We start from the raw sequence: 23,928 nt of genomic DNA, 5'->3' as shown, positions 1-23,928 counted from the left end.
CTTGACTGGCTTCTATAATAAGGCCGCTTCATGAGGTTCACCATGAATGCCGACACGTGATGCCACCCATGGGCGTATGTGTAATTGCAGGACTGTTTTGTGCAGGGAGGGGTGGGGAGGTTGCTGGTGTGGGTGCTGCTCTATCTAGGTGATGTGAGGACTGGACTCTTCACACTGTCTGATGTTCGGAGAACCGTTCACATATCAGGTACTCCGTGGCCAGGTGAGCTGATGCTCTGCCCATGGGTTGCTCCTGCTCCTGCTCCTGCTCTGCCTCCGCCTCCGCCTCCTCCTCCTCCTCCTCAACGTGGATAGCAGATGTGCTTAGGGTCTTCTCAAGCGGAACCCCTCTCTGTTGTGCAGGGCACAATACACGACTATAATGCGGCCCACTCTGTCTGGTGCATATTGAAGCGCTCCCCCAGAACAATCAAGGCACCTGAAGTGCATCTTGAGAAGCCCTATAGCTCAGTTGTAGACCTGGTGGCGATGTGGTTGTCGTTATATCGATGCTGTTGCTCGTTGATGGGGTTCCTCAGAGGTGTCATGAGCCACGTGTGCAGGGGATATCCCTTGTCCCCGAGGAGCTAACCCTTGCTGGTGGTCGGTGCATGGAAGAGGGACGGGGTGTTGGATTCCCGGAGGATGAAGGAATTGTGGCAGCTGCCAGGGAATCTTTTGCAGTGCTCACAAACAAGCTGAGTGTTGATGGAGTGATGGCCCTTCCTGTTGATGAACATTCCTGGCTCGTGTGGAGGTGCTCGTATTGCTATATGGGTGCAATCGATTACACCCTGCACCTGTGGGAAGCCAGCCGCAGCATGGAATCCCACTGCCCTCTCCGTCTGGCTGAGGCCGTCCACGGGGAATTTGACGTAGTGCAAGCCCCTGCCAAACAAGCAGTCGGTGATGTGCATTTGTGTGCAGACGATTGAGAGACCCGGCGATGTCCCCGGTGGCACCCTGGAATGATCCGGAGGCGAAGAAGTTGAGGGCAGTGGTGACTTTGACAGCGACAGGTAAGGAGATGGTGCTCAGCCCAGCCTGGAGCAGCTCAGCATGAAGGAGACTGCAGATGTCTGCGACTATCTGGCGACTGCCTCTAAGCCTCTGTATGCACTGCTCCTTAATCCCTGCGCGCGCCCGGACGCCTCACTGGGGAACCTGGAAGTTGGTGGGTTGGAGCCGGGCTCTGAACCCGCTCAGGATTTCAGCAATTTTCGGAGCCCCCTCGCACCCACTCCTTCACCCGAAAATCGAGCCCTTGGTCTTTTTTTAAAATTCATTCTCTGGCAAGGCCAGCGTTTATTGTCCATCCCTCGTTGCCCTCAGACGATGGTGGGCCATCTTGAACTGCTGCAGTCCATGTGGTGAAGGTGCTGCCACAATGCTGCTTGGTAGGTATGGGAATGGAGTCACACATAGGCTGGACTGGGTAAGGACAGCCGGTTTCCTTCCCTCAAGGACATTAGTGAACCAGTTGGGTTTTTATGACAATCCGAAAGCTTCATGGTCACTCTTTTACTGATACCAGCTTTTTATTTCCAGATTTTTAAAACTGAATTCAAATTCTCAAACTGCCATGGGGTATTTGAACTCATGTTTTCTGGATTATTAGACCAGGCCTCTGGATTACTAGTCCAGTAACATAATCACTACACTCCCATACCCACTTTGGCTTCTTCTTGTTTGAGGCGCTTCAGATGATCCTGCTTAATTAATGATCTCCCTGGAATTCTCCCATTTCTCGGTGATTTTCAGGCTCAACCTCCTAGATATCGGGTTGTGGTTTCAGGTAAATAATGTTTTTTTTCAAGGAACCCCCTGGCAGCAATCTCCTCCACAACAGATGGCAATAACAGACCCGGCTCTCAGGGTGGAAAACCCACATTTATTGTCTGGGCATGAAACAAATGTACATTGGAACAGTCTACCTGTCATTTTAATTGCCTGGACTTGAGGGCTGAGAGAGTGACTCTAGTCACGAGACACAGAGACCTGGATTTTCTGCCCCAATAATGCCTAACTTCGGGCAGTAGGCAAGGTGCAATTTTTAACAAACCTTTTTTCCTCCACCCTGGGGCTGCTGGCCACTTTACGCCGCAGCAGATGCCACAGCCATTTCTGTCCCCTTCATCTGAGGTGGATGACCTGGTGGCAGCAAAAATACTGCTAAGAACCCGCCAAAAAAAATTTATATGAGTCTGAACCCAGAAGATCTGCCAGGATCAACGCTCGTTATCAATTTTACAACACCAAGTTATAGTCCAACAATTTTATTTGAAATTCACAAGCTTTCGGAGGCTTCCTCCTTCCTCAGGTGACTGAGGAAGGAGGAAGCCTCCGAAAGCTTGTGAATTTCAAATAAAATTGTTGGACTATAACTTGGTGTTGTAAAATTGTTTACAATTGTCAACCCCAGTCCATCACCGGCATCTCCACATCAGGATCAACGCTCACAGAGGCAGGTGCATCGCCTGCCGCCAATCCAGCGGGAATTCAGACGGATTGGAAAATCTAGGCCAGGATGAGTTTTAAAAACCAGCTGCAGTTAAATTCCATGTCCCAGCCTAATTTGATACAGCTGTTGAGGACAGCTTGGTCTGGCTTTCTAACTGCGACAGAGGAGAGGAGCCAAGTCACATTCAAACCAACACATACCATGTGATTTGCTAAATTGTGGTATGACTGACTGCTAGTTACTCTTGAATGTATCTTACAGTTAATTGAAATCCAGGAAGCCCTGCTAAATGTTTTCAGGAGTATTTAATGAGCTGAAGCTGTTCAAGTTGAGTTATGTCAGTTGGAACTTTCTGAAGAAGGTAGGTTAAACTCAATCCTACAGCTAGAAAAGGCTATAAGAACTGCAGATATAAAAGTTATTTACAAAAGAATAGCTTAGTATATAGGTTATTTTTATTTTTCATTAGAGTTGATTTGAGTATGGTGTAAATCTATTAATATTTACATATATATTCACTTGTTCATCTATTCAATAAATTCATTTGATAGTTAATAACCTAAAATAAGGTCTGATGTTGTGATGTTTTTTGAAGAAGTAAATAACTTCCTTGGTAGGCACAGAATAGACTCAGTAGCTAATGTAATTAACAGTAAGTTTTCCTGTTCATTGTTCAGAGCACGCTATCAGAAATTTACCTCTATCGGGGTCAGTGAAGAAGCTCTCTACTGTAGAGGAGTATGACCTGCCTCTGAGAATGATCAAAAATACAGAAACTAAAGAATCTAGAATAAAGCAGAAAAGGCCCAAAAACATGTCAGTGATCACTGTTCTAATTTCTTGAGCATATGACTTGCAGTTCCAACTGCACTGTTGTTTCTGCAGAAAGTTGTTGAGTAAAGAAATTGTTCCTATGTTTTATCTGCAACCACATCTGTAGGTTTCACTGTGAAGATGCACACAGAGCCTTCAGCTGTTGTGAAACCTATACTGAGTATCTTCAGAAGTCCAGCCTGTTTTTTGTTTCCTAAAGCTTAAAGACTCAAGGTAAGCTAATAACTGAACAGTGGATAGATGGTGGATGGACTGGTATCTTGCAGAAAAAAACACTATAGTTAGGTTAAAGGTCCTTCCACCCAGTCCAACAGCTTCCTGGCATCTCTAGATCAAGTTCCAATTGATATTTGAAAGGTAGCCACCTGGACTAATTCACACATGTTTACTGAGCTTTATTGTCTAGGTTTGACAGTTGCACATGATAATGTCATGGGCCGACCTGTCTGGCAGTTGGTGTTTTGGCATTTCTACTGGGGCCTCTGTCATCCCTGAATTGTGGACCTATGGTTTTGGAGGGTGCTAAATCAAATAGATTATCTACCTTGTTAGGCCTTTATTCTTCGATATGCATCTTCCACCCATGTTTTTCCTCAGTGCCCACAGGTATAGGTTTTGGGGTTTAAGGCTACTTCATCCGTTCAGTGTTTCGCTTCAAATCAAAACACACTAGCAACTGCAGCTGTATTGAATAGTGGAAACTGCATGTGACATTGCCCATCCTTGACATGACAATTTTTTGTGTACTAAAATCCCATGGTTTTTAGGAAGCCAGTCAAGCTAAGTTTAACTTCTGTGGTGTGTGGAAGATTTACATATCATTCAAAGAATGAAGCCCCTAAGGTAGGTAATCTCTTTGAGCAGTGCTTTTTTTTTTAGCCTACTTCCATTGTTGAAGGATAAGTTCTTCAAGTTTATCCTTTTTTCTTTCGATATTTATTTGTGTTTTTAAAATAGTATATGTTTTTGTTTTGATCCTTGTTTTTGCCGATTACCAAATAATAAATTTAATTATATTGTGACCACTAGTCTCCAGATGTTCCGCTACATTAGGGACGTTACCCTTGTTTCTAAAAACCAGGAATGGATGAAATTGGAATTCTTAATACAAAATGAAATCTTGTACCACATTCAGTAGTTCTTATTCTGTTGCCTCGCCACCATTAGGGCTTTCCTAGTTTGAGTGTTTATGCTTGTTGCAAGAATCTCTTCCCCTTGTGCTATTTTGATGCTGGCCTAAATCTATTGCTCCCAGCAATTTGGTCAACACCCACTATGAGAAGAGTCTTGTACTTGGCCCTCTGCAGCCTAAGGATGTTGGTCGAGTAGAAGGTTCCTTTTGTGTGATCAATTCTGTTCACTGAATCAGTTGGCTTTGTTATTAGTGTCATTTTTGGTGATGTTACTACTGTTATTTACAAAGTATGTAGATCTTGGACATGTAATTGGCACAAGTTGTTTATGTATTTAGTGGCGCTGCCCTAATTGATCACTTTTAAATTTTAATTGATGTAAAAATATTGAATTAAATTGAATTCAGCATGCTTGGTTTCATTGGTCAGAACATTGAATGCAGGAGTTGGGATGTCTTGTTGAAGTTGTACAGGGCATTGGTGAGGCCACACTTGGAGTACTGTGTACAGTTCTGGTCACCCTATTATAGAAAGGATATTATTAAACTAGAAAGAGTGCAGAAAAGATTTACTAGGATGCTACCGGGACTTGATGGTTTGACTTACAGGGAGAGGTTAGACAGACTGGGACTTTATTCCCTGGAGAGTAGGAGGTTAAGGGGTGATCTTATAGAAGTCTATAAAATAATGAGGGGCATAGATAAGGTCGATAGTCAAAATCTTTTCCCAAAGGTAGGGGAGTCTATAACGAGGGGGCACAGATTTAAGGTGAGAGGGGAGAGATACAAAAGGATCCAGAGGGGCAATTTTTTCACTCAAAGGGTGGTGAGTGTCTGGAACGAGCTGCCAGAGGCAGTAGTAGAGGCGGGTACAATTTTGTCTTTTAAAAAGCATTTGGACAGTTACATGGGGAAGATGGGTATCGAGGGATATGGGCCAAGTGCAGGCAATTGGGACTAGCTTAGTGGTATAAACTGGGCGACATGGACATGTTGGGCCGAAGGGCCTGTTTCCATGTTGTAACTTCTATGATTCTATGATTCTATGAATTTATCAAGCCATCCAGAATTGACATAACAGCACTACAAATGCATTTGGTTATTTGCATCCTTGTTTATAGAAGATTGCTGATGCATAAATAAGATATTAAAGCATCTTCATTACACTCATTAAAAAAATTAGGATCATAACATTACAGTGCAGAGGGAAGCCACTCAGCCCGTCGTGCCGGTGCCAGCTCTTCAGCAGGCATTGTCTGCTCTAATCCCATTTCCTGTCATATCCTTGTATCCCAGTATTTCTTTTCAAACACTTATCCAATTCCCTTTTGAATGATGTTTATAGTTTTTGCCTTAGTAGTCACTTGTGGTAAATCGTTCCATGTTCTGTTAACCCTTTTGCATGAATATAATTTCTTTCAACTTCCCCCTTTTGTTCTTTTAGTGATAGTTCTGAATGACTTCTTGCTATTAATTTGCCCATAAGCTTCTTGGCACCTCTAAATCAGGTTCCAATTGATTATATTTTCAAGGTAGCCACACACACTTACCATGCATAATTGTCTAGATTTGACTGCTGCCCATGATTGTGCCATTTTAGATCTGTTCTGGCAGTTGATATTTTGGCTTTTCAGGAAGGGGTTGCAGTCTCATGAACCTTTCACAATTTTGAAAATCTCTATTAGATCCTGCTTAACCTTGGGCTCCTTTTTTTAAATGTTTTTTTTTAAAATGGCATTTGTATCAATCAACAGTGTTTTATTCATTGCAATCCTAAATGCTCATGCAACCAAGATTTGACCCCCTCCACCCCAAATTTTTTAATATTTGGTGTATCCATTTTTTAATAATCAGTGCCTTTGTAATCGCTTTAACATTTCCATAAGAAAATTAGAAGGTTTAGTTGAGTGGAAGCGAGTTTCAATCCAGGAAATACTCGTGGGAGTTGATGTCTCAGTGAAGTATTTCTATAATTTGGTGGTGGGGGTGGAGGGAGGTGAGGAAAAGAGGAGAGCAGGGAGGACATTAGATCCCAAGTGATACTGATCAATGACTGGATTCTACCCAACAGATGAGTAGGAATCACAGCAACTCAGAGTAACACTAGAACCAGCCATCAGTAACGGATAGACATTGAAGGCTAAAAGAGGTGGAAATTCTATAAGATGAATGCTAGAGGCATTTGAAACAAGATGAACTTCAGGCTTTTGTGGCTGCTGGGAACTATGAAGTCATAGGAATATCGGAAGACCATGAAACAAATGCAACCCACAGGGTATCGATGTTTGGAAAGAGTAGATAGGAAAGCAGGTGGTGCAGCTGTACATATCAAAGACTACTGGGAGCTAAGAATCCCATTAGAAATGGAAAGCTACCTAACAAACTACTTTGGGAAGCTAGCGGAATGGTTACCTGCCTGATTTCCCTCCCTTGCCTGCTGCAGTTACACCAGGAAGCTGACAGAACTGCAAAGGAAAACCTGCCCTACTACATCCAGTCACATCAGAGCAGCAATCAACAAAGCAAATGAAATGATGAGCTGTATAGCTAAATCAATAGAGTCGAAGTCAGAGGATATCATGCGGAAACTGTATAGTGTTCTAGTTAGACTGCTTCTGAGTACAATGCCCAGTTTTGATCAATATAATGCAAATTAGACATTCAAGCTCTGGAGGTATAATAGAACAATGAGACTGATCACTAGTGTCAGTTATGAGGAAAGATTAAAGATACTTGGACTTTTCACCCTTGAAAGGAGGCAACTGAGAGGAGACCCCATTGAAGTATATGATAGTAAATAGTTTAGTTTAGAAAAAATAAATCTGAAACACTGCTTCAAGCTAAAATGTGATAGTTGGACAAGGGGGCATAGGTTCAAGCTGGTGAAAGGTAAATTTAGGATTAATGTCAATGTTCTTGCAGAATTATCAGCATAAGGAATGGACTTTTGGACAGGGCAGTGGAGTGAGGCAAGAAAGAGAGAATTACATTTATATAGCACCTTATCACGACTTCAGGGCATCCCAAAATGGTTCATAACCAATGAGTACTTTTGAAGTGTGGTCACTGTTATGTAGGCAGCAGCTAATTTGTTCTCGGCTAACTTAATCTTTTGGTGGTGTTGGTTGAGGAAGAGATGTTGGCTAGAACACTAGAAGAATTCCTAGCTCAATTATCAAAGAGTGTCCTGGGATGTTTTAAGTCCATCCTGGCACACCGATGGAACTTCAATTTAATGTCGCACCCAAAAAAAGGGACCTCCAATAATGTAGTACTCTGTCAGTCTTACACTGGAGTGTCATTTTAGATTATTTGCTCAAGCCTTGCAGTGGTGCTGACTCTGAGCACGCTACCAACTGAGTTAAGCTGAACTTCTGAAATAATTTAGGAAAGTGTTGAATACCTCTGGAGGATTATGGGTTTGTTTTGAATTGATGAGCTAAAATAGATTAATTGGACTTTCTCATCCAGAACTATATTGTGTTGTGAAAAGAAATTGTTGCTTACATTGAGCTTAAATTTATTAAGGTTTACAGTCTACTGATTTTTTTTTTAATCCTTTGCTTTATAGGCCCTTTTGGGATAAACCATGGAGTTGAGATTCACGCTGATGTGGTAGATTATGCCAGAGAAAAGTTGGACAATTTTATAAAAAACAGTGACAGTTTTGATAAGTAAGTAAGGTGTGCTTTGAGCTTGTTTTCAACAGCCTTTTTTCTCCAAGCTTAGTATTAAAATGTGCTGATTTTTTTCGAAGACCTGGGTACACGTCCAGCATGTGCATCAACTTTCAGTGGATGATTTTCATTCTTGTTTTTGCATAAATTTCATGTTTTGCAAGTGCAACTTTGTATGAAGGAACATTTATTACACTGAAGATTTCGTATGCAATATGTTAAAAATTATCCTCCAAATTGGGCCTTTTTGATTTTTTTTGTGGAAATTGGACTGTTTACTGATTTCAATGTTTTACAGATTAGATGATGTGCTCTGCTGGTACTTCTGTACTGAATCTGCAAATTTATATGGATTATTCTTGTGGCAATATGCTGGCTTATTTAGTCTCTCCAAGACCTGCCAAAACCAGCTATTCTATGACACTATAAATGCTATTTTGAGACTAGGAAGAATCTCGTAAGGATTAACAAAACCAGCTATAAGCTATTGGGATACACTGGTTGTAGTAGTCATGGTACTCGACTAGCAACCCAGATGTTTAGTTAAATCCTACCATAGCAATTTGTGAAATTAGATTGGATAAATTTGGTAATTTATGTATTAGAAGAAATGACCATGAAAACTGGCAGCTGGTTCACTAATGCCCTTCAGGGAAGGGAACCTGCCGGCCCTACTTGTTCTGGCCTACATGTGATTCCAGTCCCGGACTATGTGGTTTATTCTTGATGTTCACCTAGCAAACCACTCTTTGGCCAGTGTCACCCACATCCTAAAACAAAATGCAAAAAATACAATGTCCTGTTCTCCAAATAAGGCCAGATAAAAATGACATTATATCCCTTTAGTCGTAATTATGTTTGTGATGCATATAAAACTTACTCAGTAGATTACTGAATTCTATCTTAGTCAATTTTATTCACTTGTATCCTCCTAGTTTTTGGGACACTACAAGTTTTTTCAAATAACAATGACATTTAACATTATATCCAGTTTTAGAAAAACGAAATGGGCATTTGCCATTATTGTAATGGGCTTCTTGGATCCCATTCAGACTAAATTCTTTCAAACTGGAAATGGCAAGTATGTGATGACACTGTATTGACTGCCAAAAATACAAAATGAATTGTTACTGTCTTCAATAAAAAAAACTAGGGTTTCCAGCAAACATTACTCATTCTTTGAAACCTATTTGGAATTATTATCTGGAATTGTTGTATAGCGTATAGAAAACTTGCACAGTAGTATTTGGCATGCTGCTCCTCCAAACAACCTCTGCTGCAAATTTTTGCACCACTAGGGAAAGCACGGCTATAATTTCTTTTTACGTAGAATGCGCACTTTTTTTTAAAAAAAGAATTTATATAGGGGGAAATTTTAACCCCCAATAATGGGGGCAGGTGGGGAATAAAAATACTCTGTTTTCAGAGCGGGCTGGCATCCCAGCTCCAACATGCCTGTTTCTGGGTCTAACCCAGGCAGGTTTGTCTACGTGTGGAAAGCAGACACCAGGAAGTCCCGCCCCCACCTAAAGACAGCAGGCTGATATTTAAAAGGGCAATGTACCTCATTGAGATACTTGAGGCACTTAATATTTTGTGTATGGAATAATATAAATTTAACCTTAACGTTTCCCATTTCCCATCTATTCCGATTCATGTCAGGTAAAAGCAAGCGGGAAGGGCCGGATCCATGAGGTGAGTGCCTTTATTGTGGGCCCGGAGGAGCAGGAGTGCTTCATCCAGGCCCAACGAACTCACCTAGCCGACTGGATCCCTACCTTTCTCCGACTCTTCACCCGACCTCCAGCAACCTACGATCATCTTCTCTGCCCCCCGATCTTCTCCCCTGCCTTTGATCCCCCCCCCCCCTCCCTCCCTCTGATCCCCTGCTGCAGCAGGCCTACCTGACCGACAACCTGTCGATCAGGCTGGCTGCAGAGCGCAAAACCCGGAAGTGCAATTGATGGGCTTCATTAAGGTTGCGCCCTCACTTACCTTTCGAGTTTCGCACCTGGAAATCTCCCCCCACCCCCTCTCCCTTCCGGGCTGGAAGTTAAAATTTACCCCATAATCTTAAGTGACCAGTTGAGTTGTTTGAAAGAGTTTTAAATTGATCAGTATTTTAGAAATTAACACAAAGGCATGGCTTATATTTTATTGAGACCTATATCTGTAAAATGATTATTAACTCTGATGTGCCTATTCAAATGTTTATTCAAATAGGCCGAATGGCTGCCTCCTGTGCTGTACCTACTATGATACTGTGAAATGTGAATTCAGATTTTGTGGTGGGTTTGGTTTTTATGTATTATTGAATTAAATGGAACTTTATTTTACAAAAAGTCATCAATTTCTACGCTGTCATTTTCTTCCCAAAGAGAGAAATATTATATTTATAATGGACATGGAAAAATGGATGGGAAATTGAGGCTAGAAGAGCTGCTGTGGCTAACAGAATGGCAGAGCAGGTTCAGTGGGCTAACGATACTACAGGTTCTATGTTTTCAGATTCTTTTTAGAACATTGCCTAATACGTAAGATTTGATGGAAGGCAAGAAAGTGACAGATATATTTTCTTCTTCTTGTATCCTCTTTTTCCATTTCTCTCTCTCTCTCTCTCTCTCTTTTTCCTCTTTCTCCTTTCTATCTTGACAGACCACCTAGCTTTGGGATTTTTAAATTTATTATGGTTTCTCTCCCTGGCGAGGCAGAGAAAGCAAAAAACAGGGAAGTGTGTTATCTTAACATCCATAGTGATAGTGAAAACTCATCTGAAAAATTTAAAGCACTTTTTGACTGCTGTGAATGTCAGTATTCTGTTGGTTTTGGTCATCCAATGCAAAATGCCAAAAATACTAGCAAAGTCAAAACAGGTGGGAGAACATGATCCTCGGACCATGGGGTTTCTGTTTGGTTACACCAACAAATTGGTGTAACCAAACAGAAACCCCATGTTTGGTTACACCAACAAATTGGTGTAACCTGGGTGGCAGCAACAACTTGCATTTATATAGTGCCTTTAACATAGTTAAAATATCCCAAGGTACTTCACAGAGGCATAAAGAAAAAATGTACACTGAGACAAAGAAGGAGATAGTAGGAAGGGCGATCAAAAGTTTGGTCAAATAGGTGGGTTTAAGGAAGTTCTTAAAGGATGAGAGGAATGTAAAGAAGCAGAGGGAATTCCAGAGCATTAGGCCTATGCAACTGAAGGCATGGCAGCCTATGGTGATGCGAAGGAAGGGGGGAATGCTCAAAAGGCCAGAATAAGCCATTGTAGGTTAGCAAAGACAGGGGTGATGGATGAACAGGATTTGGTGCAGGATATGATATAGGCAGCAGTTTTGAATGAGTTGAAGTTTACAAAGGGTGGAGATTGGAGGCCAGCTAGGATAGCATTGGAACAGTCGAATCTGGAGGTGACAAACACATGGATGAAGATTTCAGCAGTAGGTGATCTGTAGCGGGGTAGGGATAAGTGATGTTAGGGAGGTGCATGAGGGGAGATCGGGGAAAAAAACTAGACAGAGATGCTGGTCCAGGGCTAGAGCCGAGGGAGGCTTGGTAAAGGAAAGGAAGAAAGCAGCAGAAACAGCTGAATGGATGTAATCAATCTTAGTGACCGAGAAGTCCATGAGTTCCTTGCACATGTTGGCGGTAAAGCTGGAGGAGGCAAGGGAAAGGGGTTTAAGGAGACGGTTTGGAGTGGAAAACATAATCTGGAGGTTATCTTTGTTCTTCAGGATGATCCTGGAGTAGTGGGTGGTTTTGGCAGAGGAGAGTGAAACCCAATAGTGCTTGATGTGGTCCAGCCAGATCTGGTGATGGATGGTTTAACCAGTTGTGCGCCAAATACACACAAGTCTGCACCCCTTGGACTTGAGGGAGTGAAAATCGAGGCTACGCTAGGGGGAACAACCAGAATGCGAGAGAGTAAAGCTTTTCTTGGGGACAAGAGCATCAAAGGTGGAAGTGAGGGAGTGATTGAGCAAATCGACAGCTGCAGAAGTATCATGATGAATGCAGGGCCCAAGGTTAGACGGTTTGAAAGTAAATGACTTTAGAGGAGAGCTTTTTTCCAGAGATGACCACAGAATGAAAGTGTTGGAAGGGAACAGGGGAATGTGGGTGATGAATGTGGGATACAAGGAAGTGATTAGAGATAGCCTAGTCCGTGATCAAGACCATGGGAGTAGGGAGGCTACAGGAGATGGCAAGGTCGAGGAAGTGGTGGTGAACATGAGAAGGAGAGTTTATATGGAGGGAGAGGTTTAGAGAGGACAGGAGAGGGAGCAAGGGAAGCTGAGATTGAGATTGAGGAATCGCTCCGTGCAGAGGCTGTGGGAGGAAAGGAAGTAGGATATCTCAGAAAGAAACCATGGTGGTGGGAGCTGGGCCAGGTCAAAGTCCCACTGTAATGAGCAAATTTATCAATCCTACAGTTGCAGACTTCAATATCACCTTAAATAGTTGCCCCTGGTCTAAACTGGAATCAATCAAAGTTGATTATGACACTAGGTTTTACCAGGATGTGACCCAAACCATGCAGTTAACCCATCATGACCAACATTTCTCTTAAAAAAAAAAGTAGCAGTCCAGCCCTGAGGAACTTTCTAATGGACTGTTTGCATCAACTCATGATTGTGAATCTTGAGATGTTTTTACACTGGACTGTGGGAGACCAACATCTGTGTGCCTGCTCCTTGCATTTACATTAAATCTGCTCCCCATGACAAAATCATAGACCCATAAAATGTACCCTTAACGCATCAGTTATGTATTTTTTATGATTAAACTTTTTGCACAAGGAAACATAGCCAAACTAATTTTTTTTGGTGGTCTCCGTTAGACAACTGTGCCAGATCTTCCAACATACAGTAGTGGGACTAAAAGACTAGGGATGCTGAAAGTCTCGCTAAAGAATATAATTATTGGTGCCAAGATAGTTGCACCTTCAACAACAACTCTCACAATAAATGTAGAAGGGGCAGGGTTCCTTTGCATTTGTTATATTTCCAATATCTAGGAGAATAAGTTCTATCCATCATTAAGTTGATTGGTTACATAGGGCAGAGGTTTTTTTTTGCTGGTGAGTGCAGAATCACAAAACTCTGGTATATAATCTTTTGCTTGTTTTGCAATAGATAAGCATTTTGAGGTAGTATGCTTGGAAATATGGTAGATGTTTTGCTCTTGACCATAATCAAAATTTAGAATTAACTCCCAAGGCAAAAGGATGTTCCTGGATACTTTGAGCTTAAAGAATTGTTGCTGTTTAGAAAAACAAATTGGTACTTCTACAAATCTCTAGCAACCTAGCAAAGTTTTATGTGTTACTTAGTCAATTATCTTAAATTGTGTCAGCTTAGCTCAGTTGATAGCACACTCTGATGTGAGTTGGAAGGTACTGAGTTCCAAGCCACACTTCAGGAACATGTAATCTAGGCTGTTATTTCAGTGCAGTGCTGAGGGAGTTCTGCATTGTTGGTGGTGCCATCCTTCAGATGAGATGTTAAACCAAAGCCGATCAGGTCAGGCTGTTCAGGTAGATGTAAAAGATCACATGGCACCATTCGAAGGAGAGTAGGGAGTTCTGGTATCCTTACCGACATTCCTCCCTCAACCAATGCCGTTAAATATAGATTAACTGGTCATTCATCTCATTTGCTGAATGAGGGATCTTGCAAGTTGGCTACCATGTTTGCCAACATAATAAGTGAATGTGAAGTGCTTTGGGATTTCCTCAGGATGTGATAAAGTGCTTCCTACTTTTTTGTTGATCCTCAATTTAATTTCCAGATGCCTTTTGAGCCACCAAAGAGATGTCTAACTGGAGGAATTAAGAAATGCAGACATTGATATTGCAACATGGAAACAGGCCATTTGATCCAAACAGTTCAATCAGCTTTTACCCTCCATGCAAGCAGATAGTTCTAATCACATTTACCCACCCTGTTCCCATATCTTGAATGTTAACATAGTTTCTGCCTCAATCACTAACCCTGAAAGTGAATTCAACAGCTGCATAAATCCTATGTGAAGAAGTTTCTCTTAACCTCATAATTTTTTGCATTTGATCTTGTAACTATAGCCCCTTGTTCTTGACCCCTCAACTACTGGAAACAGTCTGCTCCCATCTACCCTGTCGCATCCTTTCATAATTTTAAACACCTCTATTTTATTGCCCCATAATCTTTGCCTTTCTAACAAAAAAGGACCCAATTTTTCAAGTCTTTGTATTTGTACTTCCTCACATCAGGCAGCAACCTAGTGAATCTGAATGGATAATCTGACTAAAGAATTTGAAATACAACACCTAAAACCAATGGATTTGGGTCCTTGTAGTACGTTGAGGATTGTGGTGTAGGATCTCAGTATACCAGTTTATTTTCAATTTTGTACTATCCAAGAATTTTCAATATAATCAAATTACTTTATCCTAATTTTCTTCCCTCCTCCTGTAGGATTTTACTTGTGTTGGGTTCCATGGACAGCAGCAGCCCTGCTGTACAATATGCTAGTAGCCAATCTTCATGTGCAAGCCAAGCTGGTCAACATGCTGTTTGACTGTGGAGGGTCTCACAACCAAGCCCAATCATGTTCTTATTATTTTAATGATTGCGTAATGTGGTAAAAGTTGCTGTTGACTGCATTTTATTTTTTTTAAGTTAGCATACCTTCCTTGCACGTCAAAAGTAATGATGTTAATCTGCTATATGTCAATATGAAGTTACCTGTAAAGTAGGAGGGGATTGTATGAAGTTTACTGAATGGTCTAGTGACCTGCTTATACCCATTTACCGCAAGCATAGTGATTTTTTTTTCATCATTTTGTTTTTATTGTTTTAAAAAAAATTATAGGTTTGAATTCTGTGAGCCAGTCTTTGTGGTTGGAAACTGCTTAGATGTTTTGTCAGACAGTCTTCAGTATGACCGTGTTTATTGTGGAGCTGGCGTCCAAAAGGATCATGAGAATTACATGAAAATCTTTCTGAAAGTTGGTGGAATTCTTGTTATGCCTATGGAAGATCAGGTAATGTTCCCCTTCAAAACAATATTCAGAGATTTATCATGTATTAGTTTTATTGACTCTCATTCATTTATCCTATGACATACATTAAGATTCACATAAATCAGTCAAAGCCTTTCGCTTGTGGGACCTGAGTTCAAATCCAGCCCAGACTGATGGAATGAAAGTTGCCTTTGTCTATTGGCTGTAAGGGTCCTACATGAAATGAGTTTTTGTAGTCACAAGCCAATTTCTAGTGGGCATGGCAGAAATGGGAAGTGTTCCATTTCCCAGCGCTAACATCCTTCACCTTGAATACAAAAATATTTTGCAAATTATAGCCTTGAGCTATTGTCTTTCCTACCTTCTTCCTCATCCCAAACACATGCCTTGGGCCTTGGTCCGGAATGCTTCTAAGGTTCTGTTCCTACCTGTTAACAGTATGTTGCTGCTGTTATCTACCATGAAAAAGTCTACTAAGTTTTTCTTTTAGTCTTGGAATTGATTGCTGATTTAATTTGAAGCTGTATGTCATATTTTTGTAATTGCTGCATCTGGGTGTGGACAGAATTTTCTTTGCACAAAAGGCCCTTTTGGTCATTGAGATATTTCTTTTGATTGTCTTTTAGCTTGTTTTAGTTAATGAATCCACTAAACTTTGAGTTTTGTACATCTGTTACCGAATATCTCTGTCCACAGATATTGAAAGTGACTGTTGTAATGAGACGCAAATCTGAATAATGTAGACAGAGTCTTTGGCAATTACAAACTTATTTAAGCAGTGGGAGAAAGGGATTCTCATGGAAAAATTGGGTTCTCTGGATACACTTTTTCTTGCTGCTAGTGAATCTTCGCAGTTGAGTCTGTAGCCCTAATCTAAGCACTACTGCTTCAGTTCAAAGATTGACTTTATGGGCGCAATAGGACATTGTGTGTGGCTTTAGTACTTGTCAGCTTAGATTTTTCAATATGGGCTCAGTTTGGCCCCAAGTAGCCCTCCGTCTCCTCGTTTTCTTCCTCCTCTCCCCATGTATTATTCCTTTTTTGAGTCTTCATTATTGTACCAAGTCAAATTTCTTTTCTTGAAAACTGAAATTTTTCCGGAACACAAAATGAGCTTTGTGCCATGGCATTCGACCTACCATACAGTTTATGCTCTTCACCTGGAGCCGTTCTCTGGTCCCAAGTTGTTTCAAAATTGCATTTATCCGAAAAAGTTACGGCCAGTTTTCTGAATGCATACTTAAGTGCAGAGCCTTGCCCGCTAGGGGAGCGCATATTAGAAAAGCACTGGTTTGCTCCCCATGATGTTCTGTTCATTAATTTTAGCGGATGTAAAATTGTGGGGAGTGTACCTGCAGTTTCTAACATGAACTCCTTTTGTGGGGGGGGGATTTAAAGAGGGCAACAGCATCAACAACAAAAAATTCTTGTATTTTCTTTAATATTTCTGTGCAAGTTCTGTAAGATGGAGACATAGAATGACAGCAGGAAAGCTAAGGTCCAGAACCAATCACAGTTAAATGACAAAAGTTGTTCCGACGACTGAATAGCCTGATATGGTTACATTTCTCAAAGTACAGGGGGTTATTGGCTGCCATATACCCAACCTGCACCTGGGTGTCAGTAAGTGACAATATAGTTCAATTTCTAAAGCCCTTGGAAGATGCAGTTTTTGCCATTTCATTGGTTACCAGGAGTACTTTGCATTTTGTACAGCCTGTATTGACTACTTTTTTATACACTGGAAAAAGTATGAAAATTACATTGTAATTCACATAAGTTGAGGAATAATGCTACTATTGAAAAATATAAATTATGGGAACTTGTTTGGGACTATGGATTTGCACATTGCCATTTCATCTCTGGGCCTAGGTTCAAATTGAACCCAGCTAAGGCTTCCATCTAAAATGAGTTTGGGCAGTCTCAATCCAGTTCTTAATTGATATAAGTCTACAGGATAAGACTGCCCATAGTTTAATGTTTATTATTGTCAAATTATCAGTCTTGCCTAGAGCACTGATTTGTGAATTGTGCAGTGGGGGGAATCTCACAGATGAAGTAGGGGTTGTCAGGTCAGGCCCATGCCCTACTTGACCTTGGAGTCTGGACTCAATTACAGGGTGTCAAAGGTGGACAATTGTACTTTACCACAGCATTGACACAAAACATAAAAAGACCCAAAAATGTAGAAATAAGCATTGTATAAAAACATTTTTTTATCTGTATTTTAGGTTCTTTAATGGGAACTAATGACTTAACTGCACCTGCTTCAGCTCTGCCTGAGAGAATTTCCTAGCGTGTTTTTAACCACCTCATACATTTAGTTTTCATGGCCTGAACATTAACGCAACTGTCCATGGCCCAACAGGCAATCCATTGAGTTTGAAATATAGACCGTACCACACATAAAAATAACTCACTGTAGTGATAGGCTTGTGTATGCTGCAGAGTCCAAGACTCCCACTAATTAAATAAGTCTGAAATTGCCAAAGACTCACCCTGCATTCATAGGCACCCCAGAAAAAAAAAACTGGAGTTCAGTGGTAGACACTACTTGCGTGTTTATATACAACAGCAGATACCAAAGCACCTGTATTTGCTATGTCCTGAATGGAAGTAGTGTGTTCCTCTGTTCATGAACCACTATACTGTGAAAAATGTATTTTGTACTGAATTTAACATTCTGTAGAAAACATTGCATCACTTATCCAGTGCCATCCTTCTCTACAGCTTACCCAGATAATACGCACAGGACAGAACACATGGGAAGCCAAAAACATATTGGCTGTTTCATTTGCTCCTCTTATCCAACCAAACAGATCTGATTGCTTCAAATCAGAGAATGTAAAGCTACGTAAGTATTCAAAATGCTTTTTTTTAAAGGGGACAATGTTAGCTGGGCCTGGCTAATATTTCACTGGTTCAAGCAATGGGGGCATGAAGGTCAAGTGTCATATCAATAATATGCAGCTCATCTGTAATACTAATGCATGCATTCGTTATAAATAAGTTAATGTACTTAATCATCTGACTTCCACCGTGCAGTTCTTAAAATACATATTCTGGATTATAAATATTAAAATGCTACAAAAAAAAGTCTAGAGTTTCAAGACATAATTTGAGATTCTTATCATTTTAGCACAAAAGCAATTGGAATTATCCCTTGTGGACAAATGTTGTTGGAATCCTGCGCCACCAGTGTAGCCTCATCCACAGCTGGGGCTTCTCAGAAAATCACGGGTGCTCCACCAATTGAAATGGAATAAAAACATTTTCAAATTCTTAAACCTGACTTCCTATCCTCTACAATTAATCACTCTATGAGCAAGTGTACAGGCTCTCTACGTTTTAAAGTTTAAATCCTCCCTCTGCCACCACAGCAACGTTCAGTACCGGGGTGAACAAGCGTTCCTTGCACCCAGTGTTTCTGTGGGTAAAATTATGAAAAATATGTTGGATAACATATTTTTCATCATTTGACTGCCATTTCAATATGCCTACTGGATTTATGACATCACCTATAACTTCCAGCGGGAACTCCTTTGCTTGTGATGATGGCTGGAGACAGGATGGAACAGTTGCTGTCCCATTTTCTGCCCCAAAATCAATGGAGGGATTGTGAAAGATTGCTGCTACTGGGTTCATAATCTAGCTAAGTTTTTAATTTTACTGAAAACCACTCTTTCCATTCACTTCAATTATTTGCTCGTAATAAGTTAACTAGTCTGAACTTTTAAGTTTTGGTCAAATACATCAAGGTTGTTTGTGTTTCCTTTTAATTTTTTTGCAAACTGTCTCCATTTTGATGTGTATTAAAATAAAAATATAAATAATCAATTATCTCCAACCTTAGCTGTGTCTAACAATGTTCTGATTGGTGCTCAGAATGTTTCCCTCACAACAGGAATAATCATTTAACCTTTGTGATTATTATGATGGGGTGCAAACTGGTATAGGCATCTGACTTCTATGTTATTGCCAAATTCCCAGTGGTTTTATATATATTGTATTTTAGGCTGAATAAGTGTTTTTCTAGTGTTAAAAATCATTCAGCCTAAAATACAATATATAAATTAAATTTAAATTATCTTATTTGTATTTTACTTGTAACTTTTCTTTTTATAAGCCCTAATTAACCTTGCTAGGATCACAGTGGCTTTTTTGAAATTAAAATTATAATTCTTAATTTAGCAGTTGTGAATTTATGTATTTCTAATAATGTTACAGATTTTATGAAAATCATTTATGCAGGAATCCTTGTACATTTTTTTTATAATGAAACTAAAGGATGTTTAGTCCTCAATTACTTTTTACAATGCAGTCTTGCAGTAATCTTTAATCTTTTGATGCCTTTTCATCGTGTATCATTTTTTGTGCTATTTTAATAGAACTCATAATATGTAGACAAGAGTCATGGGTTTTTTAAAAAACACATTCCTCGGTCTGGTCCTCCAAAGCCTTATCTTGCAAAATTGGAAACTACATTTGTTCATTTTAATTTACATTTGAGTGGGTTTTTAAAAAATAAAATGTGACTTTCCTCCTGATTAGGACTTTCATTTTCAGCAGTGTGCTAAGGGTAAGTGACAACATGTTGCAATTGTTACTGTACAAATGCAGCTAAAATGTTGGAACTAATCAGGAGGTCAGCCAGTTCATGGTATATTTTTGGATAGGTAACTGAAAGCAAGGTCATTGTAGGGCTTTGATTATACTAATTAGATTATGCACTTTTAGCATAGAAATTCTGCTTTAAATTCTCATAATTACAGCTATATTATTTTCATTAGCAATACTTTTACAGTTTAACCTCAGTGATTGGGAAGCTTTTAGAAACGATAATTCGGGATAAAATTAATAGGCACTTGGACAAGTTTGGATTACTAAAGGAAATCCAGCACGGATTTGTTAAGGGCAAATCGTGTTTAACTAACTTGATTGAGTTTTTAGATGTAACAGAGAGGATTGATGAGGGCAGTGCAGTTGATGTTTTGTATGTGGACTTCCTAAAGGTGTTTGATAAAATGTCACATAATAGGCTTGTCTGCAAAATTGAAACCCATGGAATAAAAGGGGCAGTGGTACCAGGGATACGAAACTGGCTAAGTGACAGGAAATGGAACATTGGTGAACGGTTGTTTTTCCGACTGGAGGAAGGTATACAGTGGTGTTTCCCAGGGGTCGGTACTAGGACCACTACTTTTTAAAATATATATTAATGACTTGGACTTGGGCGTACAGGACACAATTTCAAAATTTGCAGATGGCACAAAACTTGGAAGGGTAGTGAACAGTGAGGAGGATAGTAATAGATTTCAAGAGGACAGGTGGTGGAATGGGTGGACACATGGCAGATGAAATTTAACGCAGAGAAGTGCGAAGTGATACATTTTGGCAGGAAGAATGAGGAGAGGCAATTTAAACTAAATGGTACAATTCTAAAGGGGGTGCAGGAACAGAGAGACCTGTGGGTATATGTGCACAAATCTTTGAAGGTGGCAGGACAGGTTAAGAAAGCGGTTAAAAAAGACCCTGGGCTTTATAAATAGAGGCATAGAGTACAAAACCAAGGAAGTATGTTGAACCTTTACAAAACACTGATTCGGCCACAACTGGAGTACTGTGTCCAATTCTGGGCACCGCACTTTAGGAAGAATGTGAAGGCCTTAGAGATTTACTAATGGTTCCAGGGATGAGGAACTTCGGTTACATGGATGGACTGGAGAAAAGAAGGTTAAGAGGAGATTTGATTGACGTGTTCAAAAACGTGAAGGGTTTAGATAAAATAAATTAAGAAAAACTGTTCCCATTGATGGAATGGTCGAGAACCAGAGGATGCAGATTTAAGGCGATTGACAAAAGAACCAAAGGTGACATGAGAAAAACTTTTTTATGCAGCAAGTAGTTATGATCTGGAATGCGCTGCCTGAAAGGGTGGTGGAAGCAAATTCAATTGTGGCGTTCAAAAAGGGATTGGATAAATACTTGAAGGGAAAAAATTTGCAGGGCTACGGGGAAAGAGCGGGGGAATGGAACTAACTGATTGCTTTTACAAAGAGCTGGCACAGGCTCAATGGCCTCCTTCTGTGCTGTAATCATTCTATGATTTCATTTTAAAGCTCCATATAAGGACAGAATGTATGTCTGTAAAATGGGGATTAAATTACATCTGCGTGCCCTGGACCAATTATTCCCCACCCTTTAACCTCACTTCAGCAGAAGACTATACTTGGTCTTGACTCGCCATGTGCAACATCATGGGTGATCAACTAACACAATATATAAATTAAACAAGAAGTAAGTTGTTTTTTTTTCTTGTATAGCACCGATAACTGTACGATGCCTGCAGGACTTGGCAAGAATTTATATTCGTCGGAATCTTAGAAACTTGATAAATCAAGAGATTCAGGCCAAAGGCATTCCTCAGAAGGTTGCACCAAAACGGAAACGCAAGAAGCTCCGCAGGCGCAAAATTGATACCTATGTGTTTGTAGGCAATCAGTTGATACCTCAGCCATTTGACAGTGATGAGGATGATAAAATGGAAGAAGAGAATAGAGAGGAGGAAGAAAAAGAAATTAATGAAGGCCTCAAACCGGAAGAAGCTTCTCCAAATTTGCTACGAGAGAGAATTCTGAGTCTGCCACTACCAGAATCTTTAAAAGCGTACCTAACATTCTATAGACAAAAATAGCACTGAACAAAAATAATCCTAAAGGTAACAATGTCCACTGATATGTCTCTTTGAGTTCTCAAATGTAGCATTTTCTAGAGTAATCACTCCAAAAAAGACAGTTGCTTGAATATAAAGATAGCAGGTTTCAAACATTAAAAGTATGACTAAATTGATTTGACTTGAATACTTTTAATTCATTGAGTATGGATAACTTAACCTTTACCAGTGAAGGGAATCATTATGTTCAGATGCTGAGTGCAAATTTGAAGATTCAAGCAGAATACTACTTCAGATTGTACACATTAATCTTGTGGGACTTCTGATAGCTCAATAAGAACATTTTGAGAAGGTGAAGGATTTCACATTTTCTATGAGGAGATGAAAAGTAGGTTATTTTTAAAGTTGCATAAAGGTTTTAAACATTTAAGTGGTGAGTACCATTTAATATAACTTGATTAATCAGATTTGCTAGTGCAATTAGCAATTTTTACTGACTATATTACCACTTCCCTTTGTAAGTCATGCATGCGCAACCATACGATAAATAACAGACATAAAGCAATGTATTTGTTTAATTTTTAGAACTGTGTTAACCTAAGAAAAGATTTTCTATGGTAATGCAAAAAAAATATCGCTTTTTGAAGCAGTTCAGTTCAAGTGTGAATTTAGCTATACCAGCAGTAGTTGGTAGTTATACAACTACTTAATGATGTGTTTACTGCCCACAAGTAAGATCTGGCAGGTCCTATAATTGGGCATTGACACAAGTAATGGTTTCATTTTCTAATTACTAATATGAGGATGTATAATGTTTAGACTCAAAAGATAGTACAAGGTGCTTATACAGCAGATGCACTTTAGAACTTTGGAAAATTTAAGTTTGCCAAGACTTTTAAACTTTTTGACAAAAACTTGCTTTGTGACTTATTATTTTTGAACTCTCTTCTTCCAGTGTTAGAACAGTGAAAATGCTGTTATCTTTGTCACTTTGAAATTACTTTGGAATAGTAAAATACCCTTATACAATACTCTGGGACCTTAAGGATTATGTAGCAAACTTGCAAAAATGTTAAGTAAGGCAATATACCATAGCCACTGATTTGCTTGCTGTAGTACTTTGCTCATTTGCACCTCTCCTGAATCCTTAGACAGTTTGTGTACAGCTCAGGGAGAGGACACAGAGGGATCTTTTCTTGATACCATGTACAGTATGTTGCAATGGTGTACCAAGATGATAAATCCAGGGTGGATTGTGAACTTGGTGATGATACGTGGAGTGATATTCAGGTAAATATTAGACTTTTTGTACAGACATTGAAAAATCTTTTTTTCTGCATTGTTTGTCATTTGATCTATTATATACAGTGGTAAAACAAAAACAATAGATGTATTTTCATAGGTATGTAATTTTCTGTAACTTTTTGATCAAGAAATATAAATTCATGTTTAGAAGTGTTGCTTTTTGGTGTTGAAAATGTGGTTTGTTTCATTTCATAGAATGACTAATTGTAAACATACGGTAGCAGTTCTATGAAAGCTCAATTTAAATGAATAAGTTTGCTTCTGTATACATTGATTATTGAGGAAATATTTTGCAATAAAATTGATATTCTTTGTCATCTGTGTTGTAGTGACAAGTTTATAATGTCTGCCTTTTGATTGCTGGGATTTAAATAAAATGGACCACTTTTTTTTTAGAAAAGAAGTAACTGGAGAATGGCACCAACCAAATGAGGGAGTGGGATGGTCTGCCTTTTAATGAGCTATTCCATTTTCTAAACATGCAAATGCAGTAATCAAATTAAATCTTTACACAGCCTACTAAGGTAATAGCTAATGTGATTTCTTCATAGCACCATCTATAGGCATATTTTGGTTAGCAACCAGCACTAAAATACATGTAATCTGTCTTGTCAGTTTTCATATGAGGTAAAGTGTGCCACATTGGAAGGGAAGAGAATCGTATTGAAGTTGAAATTGCTCAATCCCACTCTGCTGCATTAACAGCAGTAAAGGAGGAATCCCAATGTGTCCGTGACCTCTACTCCTGACCCCATTGGAGTATCTGGGTTCACCTAAGATTTAATAATTCTGGCAGGTGCCTGTGCCAGTATGGCTGCATCGTAGGCATCCGTT

The 23,928-nt window shown here is 39.8% G+C and overlaps 1 protein-coding gene across 2 annotated transcripts in view; it reads left to right on the top strand.

The window, feature by feature from the left end:
* Positions 1–23,411, top strand: part of pcmtd1 (protein-L-isoaspartate (D-aspartate) O-methyltransferase domain containing 1) — a 70,084-nt gene extending 46,673 nt beyond the window's left edge. For both annotated transcript variants that reach the window (XM_067979926.1, XM_067979927.1), the window contains 4 exons: positions 7,999–8,101; positions 14,966–15,137; positions 17,847–17,970; positions 21,440–23,411. In XM_067979926.1, the coding sequence (XP_067836027.1) occupies positions 7,999–8,101; positions 14,966–15,137; positions 17,847–17,970; positions 21,440–21,810 (770 nt within the window). In that variant the 3' untranslated portion in view covers positions 21,811–23,411. The remainder of the gene's footprint in view (positions 1–7,998; positions 8,102–14,965; positions 15,138–17,846; positions 17,971–21,439) is intronic.
* Positions 23,412–23,928: the final 517 nt, after the last annotated feature.

The sequence above is a fragment of the Heptranchias perlo genome, chromosome 3, assembly GCF_035084215.1.
Source record: "Heptranchias perlo isolate sHepPer1 chromosome 3, sHepPer1.hap1, whole genome shotgun sequence".
Taxonomy (NCBI): Eukaryota; Metazoa; Chordata; class Chondrichthyes; order Hexanchiformes; family Hexanchidae; genus Heptranchias; species Heptranchias perlo.
Note: the sequence above shows the minus strand (reverse complement) of the source record. Positions and strands in the feature narration are given on the sequence as shown.